Source organism: Dictyostelium discoideum (genome assembly GCF_000004695.1).
Source record: "Dictyostelium discoideum AX4 chromosome 2 chromosome, whole genome shotgun sequence".
Lineage (NCBI taxonomy): Eukaryota > Evosea > Eumycetozoa > Dictyosteliales > Dictyosteliaceae > Dictyostelium > Dictyostelium discoideum.
The window spans coordinates 7,974,630-8,002,129 of NC_007088.5; the positions used below are offsets into that span (position 1 = coordinate 7,974,630).

Sequence of the window (27,500 nt, forward strand, 5' to 3'; positions counted from 1 at the left end):
ATAATAATAATAATAATAATAATAATAATAATAATAATAATAATAATAATAATACTTACTAATAAATATATATTTTTTTATTTTTTTTATTTTTTTTTTTAGTTTCGTCATTATTTGAAATATTTGAAAATGAAAATATAAATTTAGATGGTAGTAATAGGTCATTACCAAATATACATCATTTTTCAAAAGTGATGTCATCATTATTCTATCAATATACATTTGACTTTTTAAATGAACTCTCAGAGATTGATAAAAAGACACAAAAGATGTACTTTCAAATATTGGTAGAGAATATTCATCATACTACCATTCAAGATCTATTCATTATTATAGCAAAGAGAGCAAGTGCAAGTGTAAATGAATATCAAACTTCAAATCCAATTGAAACTAAAAAAATTCAAAAAACATTACAAAAATCAAAAGTTTTCAATATAATTTCTTCTTTCTTTACTTTACAACAACATCCAAATGGTGGTGCTGTTAATATAATTAATTCTAATAATGGTTTTGCAAATGGAAATATTACAAATAGTAATAATAATTTAAATGGTGCAAATAATAATAATTCAAATAATAATAATAGTAATTCAAATAATAATAATAATAATTCAAATAATAATAATAATAATAATAATAATAATAATAGTAATAGTAATAATAGTAATAATAATAACAATTTAAATAATAGTAATGGTAGTTTAAATAATAGTAGTAATAATATACAAATTAAACAAATTAAAAAAGAGAAATATTTATTAATGATGGAAGGTATAACAGAATTTATAAATAAATGTATTGAGCAATTGGATATACATGGACCAGATGTTGGATTTACAATTTCAAGTTTTCAAAATAAAGAGTTTTTCGATACACTGATTAGATTAATGGTAAATGATTCACCAAAGAGAAAAGATTCATTCATTCATAGGAAACAATGTCTTTCTATCATTTCAACATTTTGTAAACAATCAAATGAATACACTAAAAAGAATCGTTTCCAACAAGAAAAGGAATCAATCTTCTCACCATCCGGTTCACCTTCATCTTGGTTATTATATTTATCAACTAATCATTTACAAAATCTTTGTAAAATTTTAGTTGATATAGGTAATGATCCAAATCAAAAACAACATTTAGGTTCCTACAGAATTGATATGCTAACCCTATTAGTTGATGTCATTAAAGCAAAATCAACTTTTAAACGTAAACAACCAAATCAACCTTATCTTTCTGTTGAACTTTGGTATTTCTTAATTGATTGGTTCTTTCAATTTAAGTAAGTATATATATATAATATTAATATTTTATAATTCATATGTATATTAATTTAATCTTTTTTTTTTTTTTTTTTTTTATAATAATAATACTACTATTAGTAATATTTATCAATCAAAATTCTTTAGTTTATTAAGAGAATTATTTACACAACAACATTTACCATCGATTAAACATTTTTGTACATTCCATTTAACAAGATTCATTTCTTTCTATATGTCAAATGATGATGAAGTAGAGAGTAGAGGTGTAGTTTTATTAATTTTAAATTACATTAGAATCTCTGCAACTCAATTCCCTCAAAATCATTTCTTGGTAACATTTTTAAAATCAAATGATCAATGGAATAAACTTCAACAACTTTTAATCTCTGATACATTAAAACTTTATACTCCAAATGTAGTTGGTGATAATTCAATGGAATTAATTTGCTTTGGTTCTGAATGTATGTAAATTATTATTATTTTTTTTTTATTCTTCTCAAATACACATATGCTGACTTTTTTTTTTTTTTAAATAATAGTTGCAAAATCAATTGGATTTGTTGATGAGGATGAAGTACAAGCAAAAGAATCAAAAAAATTAGTATTAGTTGATGAATTTCAAACTGGTGGTAACTCTTCAGAATTTGGAAACAATTCACCTGTTATTTCTGCTGAAGAGATAGCCCAAATTGAAAAGGAGTTACTTAAAGAAGAAGAATCAAATCAAAAGAAGAAAAAGAAAAATAATCAAAAGAAAAAGAAATAACTAATTCATATTTGATTTTAAAAATAAATATATATAATATAAATATATTTATTACATATATACACAAAAAAAAAAAAAAAAAAAATATATATGTCATATATATATAATATAAATTAATAAATATATATACGTAATTTTAAATTTGGAAAAAAAAAAAAAAAAAAATAAATAAATAAAAAACAATTTATAGAGAGAAACAAAAAATAATTAATTATTTTTTATTATGATTTAATGATAATTGTTTTAAATATTTCACTAACTCTGTTTCATTTATATATTGAGCCTTTACACGAGCAGTTAAAGGAATTGTACTATTTTGTTTCCAAAAGAAGGATTTGACAGTTCCTAATGTATAATGGGGTAATAAAATCTTATTTTGTAAACAAATTTCAAAAAATTCTTCACCTTTTGGTAAATCATTGTTGACACTACTATTATTATTATTGTTATTATTCGGATTAATAAAAAAATTATTTAAAACATGATCACATATTTTTCTAACTTGAATATAATAGGGAGCATTTAAATTTTGAGGGATTTTTTCGTTAACTTCCACAGAGAAAGATATTTTTTGATTATCTCTTTTGATGGGTATAGCAGATGTCTCTAAACAATTGTATAACCAATCAATGATTTTAATTTGTTCTCTACCAGTGAATTCTTCAATTCTTGATCTATATAAAACCAAACCAGAGGTTTCATCAGAGATAACAACATCAGTGTTACTTGGTAAATGGAAAATGGATTTCTTTGCCATTATTTCAATTAGTGGTCTACCACTATTTGGAGTGGTACTATTTGTTGATACAATTGATGAAGATGATGAAGATTTTTGTAAACCATTATTATTATTATTATTATAATTATTATAATTATTATAATTATTATTATTATTATCACCACTTGTATTTGAACTTAGCGAGCTATTAACACTATCATTTGAATGATTTAATTCATTATCTTTATTTGTAGTGGCATTTAATTGAATTAGATTATATCCCATTATCCATTTTGAGAAAAGAGAATAGAGTATACTTTCACCAATGTTAATTAATGAATCTTCAGTTGGTGTTAAACCTAAATTGGTTTGATAAGCATCTGCTGAAAAACATAATGGTGACTCTAAAGAAATGAATAAACTACCTGTTTTACAATCGACTTGAAACCATTTTGGTATTGATATTACCTCATTAAACTCTTCTAATTTCTTATCAAAGTCAACCTTACCAAATGATTCAATCTCTTTACCCTTGGTAATATCCCATAATTGAACGTTATTATCATTATCTTTAGTGAGTACTTGTCTTCTATTATTTAAAACTTGATTCTTAATTATACCTGCTCTACCTTGAATTTTTATTTTTGGTTCATCAACTTGAAGTCCATTACTATCTTCATTAATGGTTGATAATTTTTCTCTATTGTTATTATTATTATTATTATTATTATTATTATTATTATTATTATTATTATTATTATTATTATTATTATTATTATTATTATATAAAATTTCACTACTAATTGAACCACAATTAGTGGTATTATTATCAATACTTTGATTTTTATCATAAAAATTTGAAAGACCATAATTTTTAATTGTTGAACTTGTTGTTGAAACCCAAATTGATTGATCATCTTGATTATTTAATATCTTTAGAATTGGTTCATTTTCTCTAGAAACCAATCTTGATTGATGAGTCTTTAAATCGGTTAAGAAAATCATACCATCACGACCTCCACTAAAGAAATGAGAGAATGAATCATTTGTTGCCAATGTCCAAACTGAATCTGTATGTAAATCATCAAATACTTGAATACATCTTTGTTCACCAATATCCCATAATCTAACTGTACCATCACTACTAGCAGATAGACAACGAGTTGAATTGTCATTCAATAAAATCGATCTAATATTATCAGTGTGACCTTTTAATTTGAATATCTTTTGACCACTTCTCACATCCCAACCTCTTATTGCTCTCTCTGTTGATCCACTAACTACAAACGATGCATCCTGAGCTATTGCTAAACTATAAATTGAAATACCTTCACCACCTGATTTACCAACTAAATATGAACCACTACCAAACATTGGTGAGAATTTTTTATTTAAATTATTATTATCATTATTGTTATCATTACTATTATTTTTTTTGTTATTATTATTATTATAATTATTATTATTGTTGTTATCATCATATTTCTTTTTATTTTTGTTACAATCATCATCATCGTCATCGTCGTCGTCGTCATCATCATCTTCATCATCAACATCTACATTACCATTATTTTCATGATTATTATTGTTTATATTATTATTATTATTATTATTATTATTATTATTATTATTATTATTATTATTATTATTATTATTATTATTATTATTATTATTATTATTATTATTATTATTTTCTCTATTATTTACATTTCTACCATTACTGCTTAATATTTTTGGTGTATGATTAAGTACTGATGATGGTGGTGTATATTCATCAATATTATCAATATTTCTAAAATTATTATTGCTTAAATTTGATCTAATACCATTTTTATTGACTGACGACAATTGATTATCATCTTTTGAACCCTCAGAATCACTAGTTTCTGCTGTATTCTCATGTGTATTGGTTTGACCATTATTATTATTATTATTGTTGTTATTATTATTATTACTACTACTACTATTATTATTATTATTATTAGTACTAATGTTAATATTACCATTAACAACATTAATATTACAATTATTAATTTTATTCGTTGGTTGAGAATTATTAGTAATATGCTTTAAAATTGAGGTATCACCAAATTGATTATAATTACTACTACTGTTATGATTATTATTATTATTATTATCAATTGAAAATGATTGTGAAATTGAACAAATTGATAAATCCCATATCTTTATGTGTGAATCTAATCCTGATGATGCAAAATAATTTGCTTTTGGTGCATATGCCAATACCTTTACATAATCATCATGAAATTTTAAACTATTTACACATCTTTCACTATCTGTATTCCAAATTTTAATTGTAGAATCTGATGAACATGAGACCACTAAAAAAACAATAAAAAAAAATGATTATTATTATTAATATTTATTTTTTTTTTTTTATTTTTGAAAAAAAAAAAAAAAAAAAACAAACTTACAAATATTACTATCATTAAAAAATAAATCATTAACCCAATCTGTATGATCATTAAATGATTTTTTAAATTTGAAACCATATTCATTCTTTTCATTGATATCATTGTCATTATCACCACCACCAATTTGGTAAGATTTTATTGTACTATCCCTACCAGCACTATATAATATTGATTTTCTATGATTATATGCTAAACTATTCACACCAAAACAATGTCTATCTGGAATTATTGTATTGTTTAATGTATTTTTAACTGAATAACTGATTTTAAATTTTGGTGGTTTTCTATTTACTGGATGAAGATGATGTTGTTGAAATTGGGATGTTGTACCACCTCCTCCACCACCATAACTATGGTTGTAGTTGCTATTATTATTGTTGTTATTATTATTATTATTATTGTATTGTGGTTTGGTAGGTGATGAGAATCCACAATTTCTATTATTGTTATTAAGATAGAAAGATTGTTGACTTTTATTTCGATTATTATTATTATTATTATTATTATTATTATTATTATTATTATTATTATTATTATTATTATTATTATTATTATTATTATTTGGTATTGGAGTGGATGGTGATGAGTTCATTGGTTTACTATTAATTCCGTTACTATCCACTTGTTGAGGTAAGCTCCTTATTTTACCAGTACTATAATATTCATACATCTATATGTTTTTTAATTATTATTATATTATTATTGTTATTATTATTTTTTATTTTTATTTTTATTTTTATTTTTATTTTATTATTTATTTGTTTATTTGTTTGTTTCTCCTCAATTCAAAAAAATTTAATTCTATTTACATGTAAAAATATTAATATATACAAAGTTTAATTTTAGTTGAAAATAAAAAAAAAAAAAAACAAAAAAAAAATAAAAAAAAAAGTGTTTTTATTGAATTAAAGATTAAATTTGGAAAAAAAATAAAAAAAGAAAAAAAAAAAAAAAAAAAAGAAAAATGCTTTGTTTATTATGTGTATATTAAGTTGAAAAAAAAAATAAAATAAAATAAAAAAATAAAATTAAAAAAAAAAAAAATATAAAAAAAAAAAAAAAAATAAAAAATAAAAAATATTTTTTTAATTTTTTTATTTTTTCAAAAATTAAAATTAATTTTATGTTACCTTTATTTCGAATAAAATAATAACAATAATAAGCACCCTTTTTTTTTTTGGTTGATTGAAAAGGTGTGCTTCTATATAATAAAAAGTACTCAGTCTTTTACAATCAATCAAATTTCACTCATCACTCTATATAAACATTCAAATAAAATTACGTAAATACATAAAACCTACGCCATACACACACAAACAGATAAACACATAAATATATACATATAATGGATTCAGATGCAAAATCAAGAAATGATGCACCAATCATCAAACTTAGTATCGATCTCATAAAAACATATAAACATATAAACCAGGTTTACTACACTGCCAAAGCAAAAAAAAAGCAACAAGCTCAACAACAAGCTCAACAACAAGCACAACAATTACAGCAACAAGCACAACAACAACAACATCAACTACAACAACAGCAACAGCTACTACAACAACAACAACAACAACAACAACAACAACAACAACAACAACAACAACAACAACAACAACAACAACAACAACAACAACAACAACAACAATACCAGCAACAACATAATAATAATATTAATAATAATAATAATAACAGTAATATTAATAATAAAAATAACAACAACAACAACACCAACTTCAACACTAGCAACAATAATAACAACACCAATAATAATAGTAATAATAATAGTAATAATAATAATAGTAATAATAATAATAATAATAATAATATTAATAATATTAATAATATTAATATTAATAATAAAAATAATAATAATAATAATAATAACAATAATAATATAAATAATATAAATAATAATAATAATAAAAACAACAATAATAATAATAATAATAATAATAATGATGATAATAATAATATAAATAATAACAATAGTAATAATAATAATAATAATAATAATAATAATAATAATAATAATAATAATAATAATAATAATAATAATAATAATAATAGTAATAATAACAATAATAATAATAATTTAAATAATAACAACAGCAATAATAATTATAATAATAATACAACCACAACATCTTCATCAAATAATAATAATAACAATAAGCAAAGTAAATATAATGATGGATATGATGATGAAAATGCAGATTATATAGTTAGGATTGGTGAAGTGTTTGTAGATAGATTTGAAATTATATCAAGTTTGGGTAAAGGTTCATTTGGTCAAGTAGTAAAAGCGTTCGATAGCGTATTAAAGGAATATGTTGCTATTAAAATCATTAAAAATAAAGTACCCTTTTATAATCAAGCCTTAATTGAAATTAGATTACTCGAATTAATGAATAATAAAGATCCAGAAGATCAATACAAAATTAGTAATTATCCATTTCATTTATTATTAATAGTTCCATAATATTATTAAATCACCATACTAAATTTGAAAATAAACTAATATTTCTTTTTTTTCCTTTTTTTTTTTTTTCTCCTTTTTTCTTTTTTATTATCATCAATTATTATCATTAAAGTAAAATTAAAACATCATTTCAAATTTAGAAATCATCTTTGTATAGTAACCGAATTATTATCATATAATCTTTATGACCTATTAAGAAACACTCATTTCCATGGTGTTTCATTAAATTTAATTAAAAAATTTGCACATCAAATACTGACTGCTTTATTTTTTATGTCAACCCCCGAGGTTGATGTTATTCATTGTGATTTAAAAGTAAGTTTAATATTATTTAATATATAGTGTTTTAGAATATTTTTAAATTAATAATTTTATTTTAATAATAATAATAATAATAAATAATAATAATAGCCAGAGAATATATTATTAAGAAATCCAAAAAGAAGTGCAATTAAAATCATTGATTTTGGAAGTTCATGTCATTCAAATGAAAGAATGTATAAATACATACAGAGTAGATTTTATAGATCACCAGAGATCCTATTGGAATTAGAATATTCATTTTCAATTGATATGTGGTCATTGGGATGTATATTAGTGGAGATGCATGTTGGTGAACCATTATTCAGTGGTCAAAATGAACAAGATCAATTAACCAAAATCATAGAGGTATTGGACCTACCACCATCTCATATGATTGATTCAAGTCCTAAAGCAAAGAAATTCTTTACCAAGGATCCAATTAATTCGACATATCAATTGAAAAAGAATGAAAAATTGAAAACAAATGTTGAAGTAAGTTTTATAGTTTATTGTTCTATTTGCTTGTTGAGAGGATATCCTTTTTTTTCAATTTTTTTTTCGTTTTTTTTTTTTTTTTTTTTTTTTTTATTTACCAACTTTTTTTTATTTAAAATTTTTAGTTTTGTAAAAAGAAACTATCAGAAATTATAGGTGTTGAAACAGGAGGCCCACAAAGTAGAAGGAAAAATGAACCAGGTCATGCGCTAGTGGATTATTTAAAATTTTTAGATTTAATTGAAAAGATGTTAATTTATGATCCTCAAAAAAGAATTACACCTTTGGAAGCTTTACAACATTCTTTCTTTTTAACTGATGAAACATCACAACCACCACAACAACAATCACAACAACAATCACAACAACAATCACAACAACAATCACAACAACAATCACAACAACAATCACAACAACGACGACAGTCAAATACCGACAATAATTTTTCAAATAATAACCCAATAAATAATTATAATTCACCATCCTCAAAGTCACCGCATCAACAACTACAACAACAACAACAACAACAACAACAACAACAACAACAACAACAACAACAACAACAACAACAACAACAACAACAACAACAAACATATTCACCAACAACACAACAATCAAACCATAAATTGGTTGACCAAATGAAAAAAGCATCAATGAAGGATAAATCACCTCATTCCAATATCTCAAACATTTTAAATGACTCTGAGGAAGATAATAGTAAAGTTCATATTAATAGTAATACTAGCGATAACATGCAAGCAAGAATTAATTTTCAAGTAGAAAACCAAAGTAATATTTATAATAATAATAATAATAATAACAACAATAACAACAATAACAACAATAATAATAATAGTAATAATTATAACAATAGTAATGAACTATCGCCAAATCCACCTATTTTACCAAATTTAAAGGATCTTTTACCTCATAATAATAATAATATTTGATAAATTTATTGGAAAAAAACTAAATAAGAATTAAGGATGGAACATCTCTGTACAGAGATAGAAAAATGAATTGGTGGCACTTGATTGTGGAAATTAATATAGCTAAATTTCATCTCATTTTTCATCAACATCCAAATAAATAAAAATTAAAAATAATTAAAAAAAAAAAAAAAAAAAAAATAATAACTCCAAACAATATTATTATTCATTATTATTATTATTATTATCACACTTGTATTTAATCTCTGAAAAATAAATATGAAAATAAAAAAGAATTAAAAAATTAAAAATAGATGGGCGAATTTCCAATACTTCGTTGGGGTATAACTCCCAAAAATAAAAAAAAATTTATTTAATTTTCAGATAATTATAAATAATTAATTTTTTGTTTTTTTTTTTTTGCTTTTTTTGTTTTTTTTTTTTTTTTTTTTTTTTTTTTGTAGATTGACAAATTAGGATAATAATAAAAAAAGAAAAAAAAAAATTTTAAAAATAGGTATTTAAAGAATTAATTTTTTTTTTTTTTTTTTTTTCCAATTAACCAATTAAAAAAAGATATTTTGGATTGTTTCTCTTATCAAAAAAAAAAAAAAAAAAAAAAAAAAAAAAAAAAAATCTTAAAACCAATACCAAAAAAAAAAAAAATAAAAATAAAAAAAAAAAATAAATAAAAAAAAAAAAATAAAAAAAATGAAAAATTTTTTTTATTTTGTCTTTTTAATACCAGCAATACTATTACTATTTTCATTTCACAAAATGGAAGGATCACAAAATTTTGAAGCTGAAAATGTTAGAGCTACATTAGTTTATCCTCAACATGCTGTTTTGGGTGAAGGAAGTATTTGGTCAGATACTGATCAAGTCCTATATTGGATTGATATCGAAGGAAAGAAATTATTCATGTAAGTGTTATTAAATTTCTGAAAAAAAAAAAAAAAAAAAAGAAAATTAAATAAATAATAATAATAGTTTCTAACTTTTTTTTTTCAAAAAGTTATAACCCAAAAACTAATTGTAATCAAGAATTTGGATTAAGTGATTTACCAGGTACAGTTGTACAAAGAACTAATGGTGAATTATTAATTGCAATTAGAAATGGTATTACATCATTTAATCCACATACAAAGGAATTTAAAGTTATGGCACATCCAAATACAGTTGCCAATAATAGATATAATGATGGTAAATGTGATTCACAAGGTAGATTTTGGGTTAGTACAATGAGTTTGGAGCAAGACAATCCACCAAAAGCATCACTATTTAAAATTGATAGAGATTTTCATTCAGAGAAGATCTTCGATGGTGTTAGAATTGGTAATGGGTTGGTATGGTCAATTGATCAAAAAAAGTTTTACTATATTGATACACCAACTTTGAATATCGATGAAATGGATTACAACGCTGCCCAAGGCACTGTATCAAATCGTCGTCATTGTATATCTTTTGAAAACCGTAATTTCGGCTTCCCAGATGGTATGACCATTGATAGTGAAGGTAAACTCTGGATTGCTCATTGGGAGGGTGGTAGAGTTACAAGATGGTGTCCAATCACTAAAAAACTTTTATTAACTGTAACTGTTCCAAATGTCTCAAGGGTCACTTCTTGTGCTTTTGGTGATTCTGATCTTCAATCTCTTTATATCACAACTGCAAGACGTGATGGTGAACCTGATTCTGGTTCATTATTTAAATATAGATTTACAAATGGTATTAAAGGCAATGTTGCTTTTAAATTCCAAGGTTAAAAATAAAAAAATAAAAAAAATAAAAAAATGAAAAAAATGGAAATATGTGTGTGTAAATATTTACTCGTGTGTTTAGTTTTTGTTTTTTTTTTTTATTTTTTTTTTTTTAATTTTTCATTTTTTTTTTTTTTATTTTTTTTTTATTTTTTTTTTTTTTATGATTTCTATCAAAATACAGAACAATGAAACAATACCCAATAAAGATTTATCCAGAAAATACATTAACAATATTATTATTTAAAAATGTAACAAATACAAATGAAATTAAAGATGGTTTACAAAATGGGTTATGGGATTGGTCAGTTGCAAATTGTAAACCAATTTTTGATGATCAACAAATTTTAATTGCTGCAACTAAATCAATATCTGCATTTTCAGAATCAAAAAAACCAGAATCATTTAATGAAATAAAGATATAATTAATAGATTATCACCATCTGGAAATGTAAGAGTTTTTATTTTTTGGAAAAAAAAAAAAAAAAAAAAAAAAAAAAAAAAAAAAAAAAAAAAAAAAAAAAATAATATTAATTCAAATAAATTAATGATTGATATGTTTATTTTTAAAAATATAAATATAAATAGTTTGCAGATTCTTTAACAAATTTTGGATTAAATGGTGATGACAGTGAATTTTTTGTATTTTTAATGAACGCTACACAAGAAAAGATTGATCAAGTTAAAAATAATATTAAAGGTGAAGAGGTTGATATTAGTAATGAATCAAAAAATATTTATTTTAATCCAGATTTCGCTAAAAAGGTAATACACTCTTTTTTTATTTCATTATATTTTTTTATTTTATTAATTATTTTTTTAATTATTATTCAGGTTTATAAAATTAGTGATATAGAATTACCAAATGAACTTTCAACATCAAATAATGAATTATATTTAGAAAAATTAAAAGGATTAATAATAAATAATATGGCTGTTAAAGGTTTATTATAGTTTTGAAATAAAAAAAAAAAAAAAGTTTTGCACAGAGGCAAATTTTTTTTTTTTTTTTTTTTTTTTGGATATTAAAATATTATTTACTTATCATTCATTACTTTATTTATACAAAAGAAAATTATTTATAACGAATAAAAAATTAAATAATAATTTTATTGTTTCAAATTATATTTTTTATTATTTATTTTAACATGTTCATAGGATATTATTAAAGAGGAATATGTTGACATAAATTTTAAAAAATTTTTTTTTTTTTTTTCCTTTTCTTTTCGTTTGATTTTTGGAAAGTTTTAATTTTTTTTTTTTTTTTTTTGTTATGAAAATCTGATTTTTAATTTTTGATGATTTATGATTCACTTGAATTTTTTTATTTTATTATTATTTTATTTAAATTTAACATTCTCTTAGGATATTACTAAAGAGGAATATGTTGGTATAAATTTTAAAATTTTTTTTTTTTTTTTCCTTTTCTTTTCGTTTGATTTTTGGAAAGTTTTAATTTTTTTTTAATTTTTTTTTTTTTTAAGTAAATAAAATTAAAAAAAAAAAAATTTGAAAATTAAAACAATAGTCAGAAAATAAAAATTTGACCCAGATATTTTCTTAAATTATTTTTTTTTGAACCATGACTTTTAAATTTTTGTCAAAAGCCATGATTCAAAAAAAAAAAAAGGCGACAAACCAACTCAAAACCACCTTAATCCTTAAATTTTTTTAAATAAAATTTTTTTTATTATTTTTGATAGGAAATCTGTATCAGATGGTATGATTGGTGTTTGGGAATAATGATGTTGAATGGTCCAGAGTTTAAAAGAGGAATGTGTTGAAATAGATTTTAAAAAATTTTTTTTTTTTTTTTTCTTTTAATTTCATTGGATTTTTAAATAGTTTTTTTAACTTTTTTTTTAGGGTTGTGATTGATGGTTTCTTAATTTTTTATTTATTTTTTTTAAATTTTAATATTCAATGTTTATTTTGAACAGTTTATGATTCAATTGAATTTTAAATTTTTTTTTTTTTTTTAATTATTTTTTTTTTTTTTTTTTTTTTTTTTGAACCTTAACTTTTAAATTTTTGTCAGGGACGTGGTTCAAAAAAAAAAAAAAAAAAAATTACATATTTAATTTTAAATTGGGTATCTTCTCGCATTTTTCCAACCAGAAAACCTGTTGTAATTTTAAGGATCACAAAAAAAGTAAGATTCTTTTTAAAAATTTTAATCAATTCACCAAAATCTTAAGTGAAAAAAAAGAAAAATAAATTTATTTTAATTGAAATTTAAATGGGTCATTTAATTATAATAAAAATCAATTCCAAAATAAAATTTAAAATTAATTAAATTTATTTAATTTGAAAATTTTAATTTCAATATAAAAATAAATTTTTTTTTTCAATTTATTTAAAAAAAAAAACAAACAATTAAATCATTTAAATTAGTAAATCAATAAACAAATAAATGTAGGTGTTAAATTATATTTTTTTTTTTTAAAAAAAAGTTTTATTCTAATATTTTTTTTATTTTTTAATAAACATTAAAAGATGTCAGAACAATCAGAACAAGCAGAACAAGCAGAATCACCAATACATACTGTTTATTTAATCAATCCAACTAATAGTGTTGAAAATGACACATTTAGAATTTCCTTTTTTGATGGTGTATTATATTGGGCCCATTCAACAAATTTTATTGGTTTCCATGGAGGTTATCAAACAGTAAGTACTACTGGCATTAATTACCGTTTCCATGGCAATGATGATCACTACCAGGTTGAGTATATTTGTAAGAATACTCCTTCAAGTGTTTTTAAATATCTCAGAGAAGAAATCCAATCCTTAGATGGATTCCACCAACATGTTCTTCCAACTGGCACCGGTACTATCATTTTGAAATCTGAAATCAGCGCATTGCGTTTAAGAGTTGTTGCCCGAAATATTTAAAAAAATAAAAAAAAATGGTTTAATTTTTCCAAAAATATTAATTTCTTAAAAATTTAAAAAAACTGGAAAATATTTCCTTTTTAAAATATAATTTTTGTTGAATTTTATTTTTTCTTTTTTTTGATAACTTTTGAATATAAAAAAAAAAATGGCGAATTTGTTGTTCTGTTTAAAAAAAAAAAATTAAAAAAAAAAATAAAAAAAAAATAAATTTTGTTGATTTTTTTTTTTTTTTTTTTGAAAAGAAAAAAAAAAAAAAAAAAAAAAAAAAAACATAATTTGGTTTGTCGGTCGCATATGTGCTGTTGAATTAAATAAAGCGCACATCACCTATCAATACGCACATATTAATTATATAATCATTTTATTTCATTCTATTTATTTATTTATTTCAATTTTTTATTTTTTTTTTTAACATAAATTTTATAATAATAACAATAATAAAACGAAGCCATTATTAATGTTTTAATTAGTACACTAAAAGATGTCATCATCATTATCATTAGCATATAATAATAATAGTAGTATACCATCATCTGTATTATTACAACAACAACAACAACAACAGCAACAACAACAACAGCAACAACAACAACCAACTTCATCAGGATATTCACAACAATGTCTAGTACCAGATATATTCAAATTTTCAGCTAAAGTACAATTAGCTGAAACCATCAGTTACTTAACACCAGTACCGGTTGAAAGTGTTGAAATTTTAATTAAATCATGTTGTTCATTATTACCAAATAAACAATATATTGATATTCAACAAAACGATCCATCAATTAAAAGAATTTTCGATTTAAATCCATCATTATTTTCAACAATGATTGTAAGTTTTTAAATAAATAAATGTATTATTATTTAAATAATCAAATTTACTAATTTTCATTATTATGACTATTAAAGAGTATTCGAGCACAAGAATCAGTTATTGCACTATCACATTTTTATAAATGTTCAAATGGTAATGCAGATAAGAGAATTTTACCAATTTTAAAATCATTTTTAGTGTATTTAACATATTTTGGTAATAATAGTGGTAGTAGTGGTAATCAATTGAACCAATCTTCACAATCAAATAGTAGTGTAACTCAACAATCACAAATATTTTCACAATCTAATGGATTATCAGTACCAGTTGGTATTCATCAAAATGATATTCAAAATTCACAAAATTTCACCTATTATCTATTGAATCAATTAGCAATATTATCCCATATTTCCACTGAAGCTAGTGATGAAATTGTACCAGTTTTCTTGGATTTCTTTAATCAAATTATAAAGAATGAGCAAGTTTCAATCATCTATGGTACACTTCATGCATTGGCTGATAAAAATAATACTTTTAATTTCAATAATGATCAATTATCAAAAGTAATTAATTCAATTGAATTAATTGTTGAAAATAATTCAAATACAAAATATAATCAAAAAAAAGTTTGTATTATTAAAATATATTATTATTTTTTATTTTGAATATAAAATATTAATTTTTTTTTTTTTTTTTTTTTTTCCCTTCCCTTTAGATTCTTTTATTAGTTTGTCAAGCATTTGAAAGAATTACATATTTAAATGAATTAGAAAAGGATGTAACTAGAATTTATAGAAATGTATTCCCATTCACTACATCTTCAATTGCATCAACTGATAATGAAGCATTTGTATCTATTATTGTAAGTATTCTCTTACTTTTCCCCACACACCAGTTTCATAATAGTAATAATTATTTTTTTTATTTTTTAGAATGTTATTAGAAGATGTGGTATTTTAGAAGAAAATATTGGTAAAGAAGTTTTAGATTATTGTATTAGATTTATTTCAGAGATAAAGAGTTTAACTGATAGTGAATGTTCAGTATTATTAAGTAAACCATTCACAGAACAACTTTATCAATCAATTTTTACATCATTGGTTGAAATGACAGATAAGTATCCTGAAAAGTTATTAAAGGTAATTGAAGTATTAAAAGATTTCCTTTGTGTTTCACCAGTGATTAAGAATAGTGAAGAGACTAGAAATTCATTATTCACTTGTATTTGCAACATTTTAACAAATGAATATAAAAAAGAAAGAGGTGTTGAAAATTGTAAATCAATCGTTACATCATTCTTAAATACATTACATACATTATATACAGGTTATTTAAATGATAATCTCAATAGTAATGGCATAACACAACAAATTTCATCAACAAATACAACACCATCATCCTCATCAACTTTAACAACATCAAATAGTAATAATAATACAAATTCAAAATCACCAAATTTAAATAGTGCAAATATAAATTCAAATAATAATAATAATAATAATGGTATTCAAATTCAATCATTAAAAAATATAATAATTATAATTGGTAAAATTACATGTTCATTAAATGATTTAGGTATTATTGAAATTACGAAATCAAATTTCATTAGTAGATTAGCTTTTCCACCAAGTGAAATTGATAATTTAATATTATTTCAATTGACAGATATTGGTTTATTGGAACATCCAATTATAACAGATTCAATTGTTGCAATGATTACAAGTTTATTTAAAAAGATTTGTAAAGATTCTAATCAAGGTTTAATTACAAATATTACCGATATAGCATTACAAAAATTGGCAAAACATTTAGTTAATGAGAAATTACGTCTAGATTTATGTAGAAAGATTTTAAAACTTTTCCAACAGCTAGGTAAAAGTTTTAGAAGGGGTGATAATAGTAATTTTTCAAATACAAATGGTGGTGGTGGTGGAGGTGGTGGTAATTTCAATAGTAATTATAATAATATGGATCCAAATTATTTATCATCACCAATTTTAAAAGGTATGGGATTCTTATTACCAACAATAGCAGAGTTAATTAGAACTATACCAATTAGAACATTGGATAGTTCAAATTCTGTGGTTTTTAATGCAGTTGTACCACCTACTGGAATCAATAGTGATGGAGAGGAGTTGTTCAATTTAAATAGTGCCTCTGATGTTAAGCTTTATAGATCGGTTTGGTTCTATTGTGTTTTCTTTAAATTCTCAATTCAAGGTATATGGAGAAGTGATTGGTGGCTAAGTGTTCAAATGATAGCTGCACATTTATCACCATTGATTTCAAATAAACCTCATAACTACTTGGAAATGGAGGTTGAATTGGATAGTATTATTAAACAAGGCCTTGAAAAGGACTACTTTTACAATGTTAAACAATCATTGGTTGAACAATTACCAAACTATACTGCCTATATAAAGAATTTAACATTGGCTCAATTGGGATTCATTCATTCGGTTTACATATTGGAGACTATGAGATTCGCTGTGTCTGGCTCATTCGAATTGGCATTTGGTTATTTGGAAGATCAAGGTATTGAAAACATTAATGTATCATCTTGTATTCGTGCAATTGTCGATAAGGTATTCGCAGATTTCCTAACTGGCTACGCTCCAATCTCGACAACACCAATCGCAGAATATGAGTTATCACTCCATGCCGCTTTCCTTTTGGTCAAATTTTGTTATCCACACGAACCAGTGCGTAAGGCTGCCGATGATTATATCTCAACATTGGTCACTAAATTCCCACAAGTTTTATGGAGTAAACATTGTCTTTCAACACTATTGGATCTAATTGAAGCCATTGGTAAAGGCGCAAAAGCAAAACCAATGGATATGATTTCAGTTAGATTAACTCATTCACATCTATTGATTGAATTACCCGATGAAACACCAGTTCGTCAACGTCTTTTACAAGATATCATAGCTTTGGGTAACATTTGGTTAAAGAGTGGTACCAATGCAGCACCCTCTGAAATCCAAGAATTACTTCAAGAGTATATGCAAAGATTTAATCAATTAAAACATCAACATATGGGTCTATCATTAGCCGTTGAAATTGGTTCGAATGCTGATTTAGCAGCCGATAAATTAATCTCAAATCATGGTGCTGAAATTTTAACAAATCAAGCTGCAATCAATAATCAATCACAATTTAACAATCAATCTGGTGGTTTGGCAAGTTGTACAACTAGTAATGCTGCAAACTTTGTAAATTCATTACAATTAAAAGTACTCTATGGTGGTGAAATTAAAGGTATGTTACATATGATGAATGTTATGGATGAACGTGTTCAACAAAAGAAATTATTACAACAACAACAAAAACAACTTAATGGTGAAGACAATGATGATGACGACGACGACGATGATGAAGAAATTTCAGAAGAAATTGAAGATAGAGCATATGATATTTTAGTTAAAGAATTTGAAAATTTAATTTCAAATGTTCATAAAAGTAATCATCCAGCAAATAATATGGCATTCATTTCAATTATGTATAGATCATGTGCATTTTTAATTAATCATTACTTTGGTTCAAATGTACGTTTAATTCATATGATTTGTTATGCACCTGCTTATATTTTCACAAAAGAATCAATGGAGATTGGTGTTGGCTGTTGGAAATGGTTATTAGCTGAAAGACCTGATCTTTCAAAATTCATTATGACTTCAATTAGTGATATTTGGACATGGACAGTTAATCAAAGAATTGGTCTTTTTGCAAATAATGAAAGAGAACCATCACCATTATCTATCTCTAGTCAACAAACTTCAATGGATAATAAACAAGTTAATGAAATTTTATCAACTTCACCAAATAATAATAATAATAATAATAATACCAATAATAATACCAATAATAATAATCCAATTATTAATGATCCTGAAGCAAGTACAACTGGTGGTTTTAATAAAGAAGATGAAAGAAATAAATATATTAGACAATTTAAACCACCAAAATCAATTGATAAAACTAGTGATGTTCCTCATAAGATTTGGTTAGATTTCTTAGAAGAAAGATTCACTGTCTCTAGATATAGCTCACAAGATCAAATGGATATTATTGTTGGTATCATTCAAAAATCAGTTATGGATCCAGATGGTCTTAGTGTTTCACCAAAGAGTTTAGGTTCACGTTTCAAATTATTGTTATTGGCAATGAAGTTAATTCAAGGTGATTTTGTTCGTGATGCTTTTAATACTCGTTTAATGCGTGAAAGAGTTTATTTAGCTTCCCTAAGTTGGTTTTATTTAGCACCAGTTTGGTATGGTCCTGCTGAAGCTGGCTCACAAGCTCAATTAGAAATTGATACAAAAACATTGATTGAATATTGTAAGACACTTCAAGCTGAAACTATCTTTCAATTTATGGATAAACGTTATACATTCATTCAAAGTACTGGTAGTGGTAGTGGTAGTACAACTGGTAGTTTAAGAAGTGGTGTTAGTGGTGTTGGTGGTGGTGTTGGTGGTAATAGTGGTATTTCAAATGGTGGTATTGCAAATGGTGTTTCAACCAATAATAATGTTGGTAATATTAATAATAATAATAGTAATTTAAATCTTGGATCAAATTCAGTATTACTACCAAATGGTAATTATCAACCATCAACCTATGCAACTATTAGAGGTAGTAAAATGTTACAACAATTAGCTAATGGTAGTATTGGTATTCCAATGGATCAATCAAATGGTTCAATATCATCTTCATCATCAGTAAGTGGTTTAACACAAAGTTTATCATCAACCTCGTTATATGGTGGATTTAGTATGCATAATTATGGTAGTGGTATTGGTGTTGGTATAAGTCCAAATAATTTCGCACCAACAACATCAAATAATCCTTACTCTTCAGTGGTTCGTAATTCATCAACATTAAAACAAATTAATGAATCATCATCAGTATCATCATTTGATTTAATGAATTATGGTGGTGGTGGATTGGAAAGTACAAGAAGTATGTTAGATATTGCAGGTGGTGGTGTTGGTACAATGACATCAGTTGCAGGTCAACAAATTTCTCAAGCATTATTATTGGATTCAATAGCAGGTGGTAATTTAAATAAACCAGTTGTAAGTGAAGCACATTTAATTGAGTTAAGAAAGAGAAGAAATTTAATACTTTTATTGGTTGGTAATGAATTGGAGAGAATGTCAGCATGGAATTCACCAGTTAGTCGTATCTCTACACAAATTCCAGAACAAACTAAATTTGTCTATGAAAATTTACCAAAATCAATGAAATTGAAATGGAAAGATTATTTAATCTCTGCATGGAAAATCAATCCAAAATTGGCCATTCATTTTAGTTCTCGTTTCCCTCATTCAAAGATTAAGAGTTTATTAAGTGAAATGGTGGTAAAGAATACTAAAGCAGTTTTAGACATTCCAGAGGCATTACCATTTTTAGTGACTGAAGAGAATGTCAAGGCCAATATACCAGAGTTAAAGTATCTTTTATATTGGGAAACTGTTACACCACCTATGGCAATTTCATTATTGGGAAAACAATATCATTCTCATCCATTGGTTTCACAGTATGCATGTCGTGTACTTCGTTCATTCCCACCTGAAACCATCATGTTTTACATTCCACAATTAACTCAAGCATTACGTTACGATAGATCGGGTCAAGTTGAGAACTATTTGGTTCAAGCATCTAAAACCTCTGAACTTTTAGCTCATCAAATCATTTGGAATGTTCAAACCTACACTGAAAGCGATCCAAATGGTCGTATGGCACCTATCGATGATCCAATCATTCAAAATGTTGCAAAACGTTTGAAAGATCGTGTCATTGAAGAAATGCAAACTCAAGATAAAGTCTATCAAAATTATCGTGAAGAATTTGAATTCTTTGAATCATTCACTTCAATCTCTGGTCGTTTACTTCAACTTAAAGATCCATCAAAGAGAAAAGGTCAATTGAGAGATGAATTGAAAATGTTATCAGTTTCAAGTAATCATTCACCATTGTATATGCCAACCAATCCAAAATCATTAGTTGTTGGTTTAGAAGTTGATTCTGCAATGACACTTCAATCCGCTGCAAAAGTACCAATTCTTGTAAACTTTAAAGTCATTGAAAGAAATTTACCAACTCCTTCATCAAGTATCTCAAATGTTAAATCACCACCACCAAGTAGTTCACCAATTGAAACAACTTCATCAGTTGCTCCAACTGGTACTTCATCAATTCATTCTTCATCATCTTCAACTTTATTACCAATACCATTACCAATTAATGGTAGTAGTAATAATATTATTAATAGTAGTAATAATAATAATAAAAATATTACTGTATCACCATTAAAATCATCAAGTGGATCTGCAATGGGACCACCACCATCACAACAACAACAACCACCATTATTAGGTAGTACAAATCCATTATTAAGAGAAAGTACAAGACAACTTAGAAAGAATGTAAATAAAAAACCACAAGAAAATAAGGATACTGAAGCAAATAATAATAAAGTTCATATTCAAGGTTGTATCTTTAAATCTGGTGATGATATTAGACAAGATATGTTGGCACTTCAAATCATTGATATCTTTAAACGTATTTTCAAATATGTTGGATTGGATCTATATTTATTCCCATACAAAGTAATTGCAACTAAACCAGGTTGTGGTATGATTGAATTGGTACCTAATACAATGTCACGTGATCAAATTGGTAAAAAAGTTAATGGTAATCTTTACAATTATTTCATTAGTAAATATGGTAATAAAAATTCAATCGGTTTCCAAAATGCTCGTAGAAATTTCATTAAATCGATGGCTGCCTATTCTGTGGTAAGTTATATCCTTCAAATTAAAGATCGTCACAATGCAAACATTTTAGTCGACGAGGAGGGTCATATCGTTCATATCGATTTCGGTTTCATTTTCGATATCTCTCCAGGTGGTGAATTGTTAACATTTGAAGCTTCCCCATTCAAGATGAATCAAGAAATGATCGATATTATGGGTGGTAAACCAAATGCTGAACAATTTGTTTGGTTTATGGAACAATCAGTACGTGCTTTCTTGGCTGCTAGACAACATATGGATAGTATCATCACCTTGGTCGAACTAATGTTGGATACCAAATTACCATGTTTCCGTGAACAAACCATTTATAATCTTCGTCAAAGATTCTGTCCAAATAAGAGTGAAACTATTGCTGCTAAATTTATGAGTAAAATCGTTTTAGATTCTTTCTCAACAATTAGTACTTTCTCTACATATTTCTATGATGTTTTCCAATATTATGATAATGGTATTGAAATGTAATAAAATAATAATAATAATAAAAATAATGAAAATAAAAAATAAAAAATAAAATAAATATAAATATAATAACAAAAAAATATAAAATATAAAATTTCTTTTTTTTTTTTAAACACTTTAATTTATTTTTTATTATTTATTATTTATTATATTCAGATATTTGTACAAATTTTAAAAAAAGAAGAAACTAATTTAGCTAATTTATATTAATTTTAATTGTATTTGAATAATGTAATTTCTTATTGATTGTAATTGTTAATAAACCATTTTCAAATTGAGTATTGATTGAATTTAAATCTAATTGATATAAAAATTTAGTTAAATCTAAATATCTCTTAAAATTACCAAATGATCTTTCTGAAATAAACTTTTTTTCAGTTGATTTTGATTTGTTTTCATCTTTTTTATTCTCTTTAGAGTTGGATAAGGTACTAGTAGTTTCTGTTGATTTTGGTTTAATATCATCTTCATCAAACTCTTCAATTGATGCTTCATCTTCTTTGGTATCTAATAATGATGGTGATGATGATGATTTTTCAATAATTAATTGTTTATTTAAATTCTTTTTCTTTTCACCTTGAATTGTGAGTATCGAATCATTAATACTAATTTCAATATCATCTTTTGAAATGCCTGCTAACTCTGTTTCAATGATTAATTTATCATTTGTCATAGTTACATCCATTGGTGGTAGTATATCAATAATGGTTTTGTTTGTTTTATTATTTGTGCGTTGTCTTTTACAACTTTCAAAATAATTTTTATTGTTATTATTATTATTAAGGGTATTTAAAATATCAAAAATAGTAGCCATTTTTTTAATTTATTTTTTATTATTTATGATTTATAAACTTTTTAATTTATTAATTTTGTAATATTATTCTTTATGTTGAGTGTTTATTTGTTTTAGAATTTGGTTTAATGAAGAAAATAAAAAAAATTTATAGTTTTTTTTTTTAAAGTTATAAAAATTTCACATTGGAATTAAGTCATATTAAAATATTTACAAGAAGATTTTATGGATCATTGTCATTTTTTTAAATTAAATTGCAATAATTGTTGTTGAGGAAATCAGTAAAAAACAGTTGAAAAATAATTGAAATTTAAAAAAAAAAAAAAAAAAATTTTTGCTGATTTCCCACAAAGTCCAAAATAATTAAAAAAAAACAATAATAAAAATATAAAATATAAAAAATAAAAAAATAAAAAAATACATCCTACAATTCTACACATTTATTCTGGGTTAGCAAGTGATCATCACAATTAAAATTAAATGCAAATAATCCGTGGATTAAAGTTGAAGCTGGTCAAAGATTAATCTTTATTTATTAATTAACAATATTGAATAAATTAAAAATAAAAGTTTTAAAATTAAATTTAAAAAATTTGAAAAAAAAAAAAAATTTAATAAATAATCTTGATTTAATATTTTCTTAATTAATTATTTTATTAATTCATTTGTTCTTTATTTATTTTTTATTTTTATGAAAAAAAAAAACAAAAAAAAAATTAGAGGGTTAGCATAAATGTCAATATCAAGTTTTTTTTCATTTCAATTTAAATTTATTATAATATTTTATATTTATTTTATATTTATTTTATATTTTTTTTATATTTATTTTATTTTTTTATAATCCCTATTTTAGTTTATTAATTTTCTGATTCAAATTTATATTTTAATTATTTTTTTTTTATTTTTTATAATTTGTTTATAATTAATTGTTTTTTTTTTATTTTATTTTTTTTTTTCTAATTTTTAAATATTTCTTTATGAATGTATTTACTTTTACATGTATAATTTTAAAAAAAAAATAAAAAAATAAAAAATTTTAATTTTTCAAAAGAAAAAAAAAAAAAAAAAAAAAAATTAAATGTAAAAAAAATAATGCCAATATCAATTGAATGTATATTAGAATCTGCAGTTTTTTTTCCAGGTGATACAATATTTTGTAGAATATTTATTTCAAATTTAGGAGGATTTAATAACAATGATATTGAAAATGTTACAAGTAGTAAACAAACTCAAAGAGAACAATCTATATCATGGATAACAGCACAAGTTTATGGTAATTTAATGGTAGAATCTTCATTTATTAAATTAAATTCTTCAAATAAATCAAATAAAAATAAAACTAAACAGCAACAACAACCACAACCACAACAATCATCTTCACAAGAAAATAAAAATAATCAACAGCAACCACAACAACAACCACAACAACAGCAACAACAACAACAACAACAATTCAAATTAAACCCAAAACAATCATTAACTAGTGGTAAAAAATTTACAGCTGGTGTTTCTAGTGCCACATCATTACCAAATTTATCAGAAATTGGAGAAAATGGCAAACCAATATTTACTTCACCAACAACTTTTTTAGCATCAGAATTATATATACCACCTGGTCAAACTAAATCTTGTATGTTATTTATTTATTATAATTTTCATGATGATAATAATTAGTAGATTTATTACTAATAATAATAATATATATATCATTTAGTTATTTATTATTTAACATTACCATCACCATTACCACCATCATTTAAAGGAACAAGTTTAAAATATAGTTATTTTTTATCAATTGCATCACAAGTTTATACGAATCCAGCACAAATTTTAACAGTACCAATTAGGATATTAACACCAGCATCAGCGTTAAGATCAATTAAATTTAAGAGTAATATGATGTTTGATTTTGAAGAAGGATCAGCAGAAACTACTCAAGAATATAGTAGAAATAATTTAGAGGTAGTTTCGAAATGGCCCATTTCACCATTCAAGAAATCCCAATACTTTCCATTACCTTATCCACAAAATCTATCACAATATGATTCAAACAATACAAAGAAATCTGTAATTGATATTCTAAATAAACATTCAACACCAGTTTCAATCGTAATTTCAAAGGGTACTGATAAATTGGCAACTTTTTCAATTTGTAAAACAGCTTTTAGTTTAGGTGATTCAGTTCATGGTACTTTTGATTTCTCAATTGCAACCATACCATGTTTTAAAATCCTAATTAAATTGGAATGTGAAGAAATCATTGACTCTAAATATCTTCAATCAACTCGTGGTTCAAATAAACCAATTAGAAAATTATATGGTGAACTTCATGAATTCACCACTAATTTAAGACAAACTCATTTTATTTTTCATATACCTGTTGAAGCTTCTCCTGAATTTTCTACAAAATATGGTTTGTAATTTTATTTTAAAATATTTAAAAGTTATATAACCAAACATAATATTCTAACTTTTTTTTTTTTTTTAAAAACAAAAAAAAAAAAAAAAAAAAAAAAAAAAAAAAAAAAAAAAAAAAAAAAACTTAGTATCAGTAAAATGGTCATTAAGATTCGAATTTGTTACACCAATGAAATCATCATATACACCTTATCAACCAATTCAATCTACAACCAATACAAATAATAATATTAATAATAATAATAATATGGTATCAAATAGATCTAATAGTAGTAATAATTTACCAATTTTAATAACTCCACCAAATACACCATCATCATTATCAAATACACCAACATCAGTATCACCAATAAAATCATCTACAAATAATTTAGAACCACATATTAATAAAAATAATAATAATAATAATAATAATAATAATAATAATAGTAATCACTCTAGAAATAATAGTGTTGAGAATTTAAATCATCAACAACATTTACAAGAATTACAACAACAAAAACAACAACAAAGGGATCATATAAATAGAGATTATGATGATGATGATAATCAAAGTAGTAGTCATTCTGAAAATGCAATTGTAAATGATGATACTTTAAGTAATAGTAGTAGTAATTTTTCATCTTCAACAAATAATAGTAAATTAAATACAACCCAAACAATTAATAATAATAATAATAATAATAATAATACCAATAGCAATAATAATAATAATAATACCAATACCAATAGCAATAATAATAATAATAATAATAATAATAATAATAATAATAATAATAATAATAATAATAATAATAATAATATTAATAATAATAATAATCAAAATAATAAAAATAATAATAATCAAAATCAACAAACTTCATTAATTGCAAAGAAAAAGAAATTATTCCCACACCCAAATATTGGTGTCTTAAGAGATGATGGTTCAGTACCAATAGTTGATACTTTACATTGGAGTTTACCAATTAGAGTTTTAGTTGGATTCCCACCTCATGAATTATTACATACAAATAAAAATGAATTAATTCTTTAAAAAAAAAAATAATAATAATTTATGTATATGTGTTTGTTTTTATTTTTTTTTAATTTTTTTTTTTTTTTTAATTTTTTTTTTTTTTTTTTTTTTTTATTATTTTATTATTATTATTATTATTATTTTAATTTTTCAAATTTATTCTTGACCTTCTGGAACTGAAGAACCTCTCATACCTTTACCAGCTTTAATAATTTCATCGATGAGGAGTAATTGAGAAGCGATAACAGGTGAAGAACGATAAACTTGTTTTAATACAGAATATTGATCGAAAATACCTTCACTTACTGGATCCATTGGTTCACCTGATTCAACATCTAAACCGACGATATGACCCTTGGCGTATTCCTCTTGTAATTTAATGATGGTATCCATTGGATCGAAACCAGAGTTTTGAGCCAAAGTTTTTGGAACTACCAAAAGAGCATCGGCGAATGCTTGAATACCCAATTTGGTACGACCAGTGATAGTTTCTTTGAATTTCATTAAATCAGCATAAGCGGCGATTTGGAAAGCACCACCACCTGGTACAACACATTTATCTTCGATTGTGTTCTTAACGGCACGTAAACCGTCACGAAGGGCGTCTTTAATTTGTTCGATTTGATGCTTGGTTGGACCTTTAATTAAAACGGTACAAGAGAATGGATTCTTTACACCCTCAACAAATGTATATTTCTCTTCACCCAAGGTTTGTTCATAAACTAAATCTGCATGACCTAAACAATCTGGTGTTAAATCTTCCAATGAATTCATTGCTGTACCACCACATGCCAATGTTAAACGCTCCATATTTCTACGTTTGGCACGACGTAAACCCATTATACCTGCTTTTGCTAACATATCCAAACAAATTGGATCAATACCTTTTTGATTGATAACAACGAAATTCTTATCTGGTGTATCACAAACATGATTCTTTAACTCTATAATTTGTCTACATTTTGCTGCAACTAATTTATGTTCACCATCAATCATTCTTGATCTAGTTTCATGATCTTTATATAAAAAGTTTGCATTAACTTCACTTTTTTTTTTTAAAAAAAAAAATAAAAAGTATTAGTAATGTTTATGTAGTATGTATGTGTGTGTTTTTAATATTAATAATTGA

At 23.9% G+C, this 27,500-nt stretch overlaps 11 protein-coding genes across 11 annotated transcripts in view; 8 read left to right on the forward strand and 3 right to left on the reverse strand.

Annotated features, from left to right (window-relative positions):
• The window catches only part of DDB_G0277483 (hypothetical protein), a gene marked incomplete at both ends in the record, with an annotated part of 2,659 nt that extends 631 nt beyond the window's left edge, over positions 1-2,028 (forward strand). The window contains 3 exons of the mRNA XM_637504.1: positions 103-1,279; positions 1,380-1,723; positions 1,802-2,028. Coding sequence (XP_642596.1) covers positions 103-1,279; positions 1,380-1,723; positions 1,802-2,028 — 1,748 coding nt within the window. The remainder of the gene's footprint in view (positions 1-102; positions 1,280-1,379; positions 1,724-1,801) is intronic.
• A 211-nt stretch (positions 2,029-2,239) lies between these two features.
• DDB_G0277533 (WD40 repeat-containing protein) lies at positions 2,240-5,851 on the reverse strand (the record flags this gene model as incomplete). Its single annotated transcript, XM_637505.1, has 2 exons — positions 2,240-5,088; positions 5,182-5,851. The coding sequence occupies 2 exons, from the start codon at positions 5,849-5,851 to the stop codon at positions 2,240-2,242; spliced, it is 3,519 nt and encodes a 1,172-aa protein (XP_642597.1).
• A 675-nt stretch (positions 5,852-6,526) lies between these two features.
• dyrk1 (DYRK family protein kinase) lies at positions 6,527-9,411 on the forward strand (the record flags this gene model as incomplete). Its single annotated transcript, XM_637506.1, has 4 exons — positions 6,527-7,625; positions 7,776-7,978; positions 8,075-8,458; positions 8,587-9,411. The coding sequence occupies 4 exons, from the start codon at positions 6,527-6,529 to the stop codon at positions 9,409-9,411; spliced, it is 2,511 nt and encodes an 836-aa protein (XP_642598.1).
• Positions 9,412-10,101: 690 nt separating this feature from the next.
• On the forward strand, positions 10,102-11,156 carry rgn (senescence marker protein-30 family protein; the record flags this gene model as incomplete). The annotated part of the gene is made up of 2 exons (XM_637507.1): positions 10,102-10,313; positions 10,406-11,156. 2 exons carry the CDS (start codon positions 10,102-10,104, stop codon positions 11,154-11,156), a joined length of 963 nt encoding a protein of 320 aa, XP_642599.1.
• Positions 11,157-11,192: 36 nt separating this feature from the next.
• On the forward strand, positions 11,193-11,575 carry DDB_G0277509 (hypothetical protein; the record flags this gene model as incomplete). The annotated part of the gene is made up of 2 exons (XM_637508.1): positions 11,193-11,224; positions 11,335-11,575. The coding sequence occupies 2 exons, from the start codon at positions 11,193-11,195 to the stop codon at positions 11,573-11,575; spliced, it is 273 nt and encodes a 90-aa protein (XP_642600.1).
• A 226-nt stretch (positions 11,576-11,801) lies between these two features.
• On the forward strand, positions 11,802-12,104 carry DDB_G0277487 (hypothetical protein; the record flags this gene model as incomplete). The annotated part of the gene is made up of 2 exons (XM_637509.1): positions 11,802-11,915; positions 11,985-12,104. The coding sequence occupies 2 exons, from the start codon at positions 11,802-11,804 to the stop codon at positions 12,102-12,104; spliced, it is 234 nt and encodes a 77-aa protein (XP_642601.1).
• A 1,542-nt stretch (positions 12,105-13,646) lies between these two features.
• On the forward strand, positions 13,647-14,045 carry DDB_G0277489 (hypothetical protein; the record flags this gene model as incomplete). The annotated part of the gene is made up of 1 exon (XM_637510.1): positions 13,647-14,045. One exon carries the CDS (start codon positions 13,647-13,649, stop codon positions 14,043-14,045), a length of 399 nt encoding a protein of 132 aa, XP_642602.1.
• Positions 14,046-14,529: 484 nt separating this feature from the next.
• On the forward strand, positions 14,530-22,148 carry DDB_G0277537 (phosphatidylinositol 4-kinase; the record flags this gene model as incomplete). The annotated part of the gene is made up of 4 exons (XM_637511.2): positions 14,530-14,880; positions 14,958-15,488; positions 15,578-15,724; positions 15,795-22,148. 4 exons carry the CDS (start codon positions 14,530-14,532, stop codon positions 22,146-22,148), a joined length of 7,383 nt encoding a protein of 2,460 aa, XP_642603.2.
• A 193-nt stretch (positions 22,149-22,341) lies between these two features.
• On the reverse strand, positions 22,342-22,959 carry hspG12 (heat shock protein Hsp20 domain-containing protein; the record flags this gene model as incomplete). Its single annotated transcript, XM_637512.1, has 1 exon — positions 22,342-22,959. The coding sequence occupies one exon, from the start codon at positions 22,957-22,959 to the stop codon at positions 22,342-22,344; it is 618 nt and encodes a 205-aa protein (XP_642604.1).
• A 1,071-nt stretch (positions 22,960-24,030) lies between these two features.
• Positions 24,031-26,389, forward strand: DG1122 (E set domain-containing protein; the record flags this gene model as incomplete). Its single annotated transcript, XM_637513.1, has 3 exons — positions 24,031-24,568; positions 24,653-25,351; positions 25,485-26,389. The coding sequence occupies 3 exons, from the start codon at positions 24,031-24,033 to the stop codon at positions 26,387-26,389; spliced, it is 2,142 nt and encodes a 713-aa protein (XP_642605.1).
• Positions 26,390-26,527: 138 nt separating this feature from the next.
• Positions 26,528-27,500, reverse strand: part of cct6 (chaperonin containing TCP1 zeta subunit) — a gene marked incomplete at both ends in the record, with an annotated part of 1,849 nt that continues 876 nt past the window's right edge. Inside the window, one exon of the mRNA XM_637514.1 lies at positions 26,528-27,416. Coding sequence (XP_642606.1) covers positions 26,528-27,416 — 889 coding nt within the window. The remainder of the gene's footprint in view (positions 27,417-27,500) is intronic.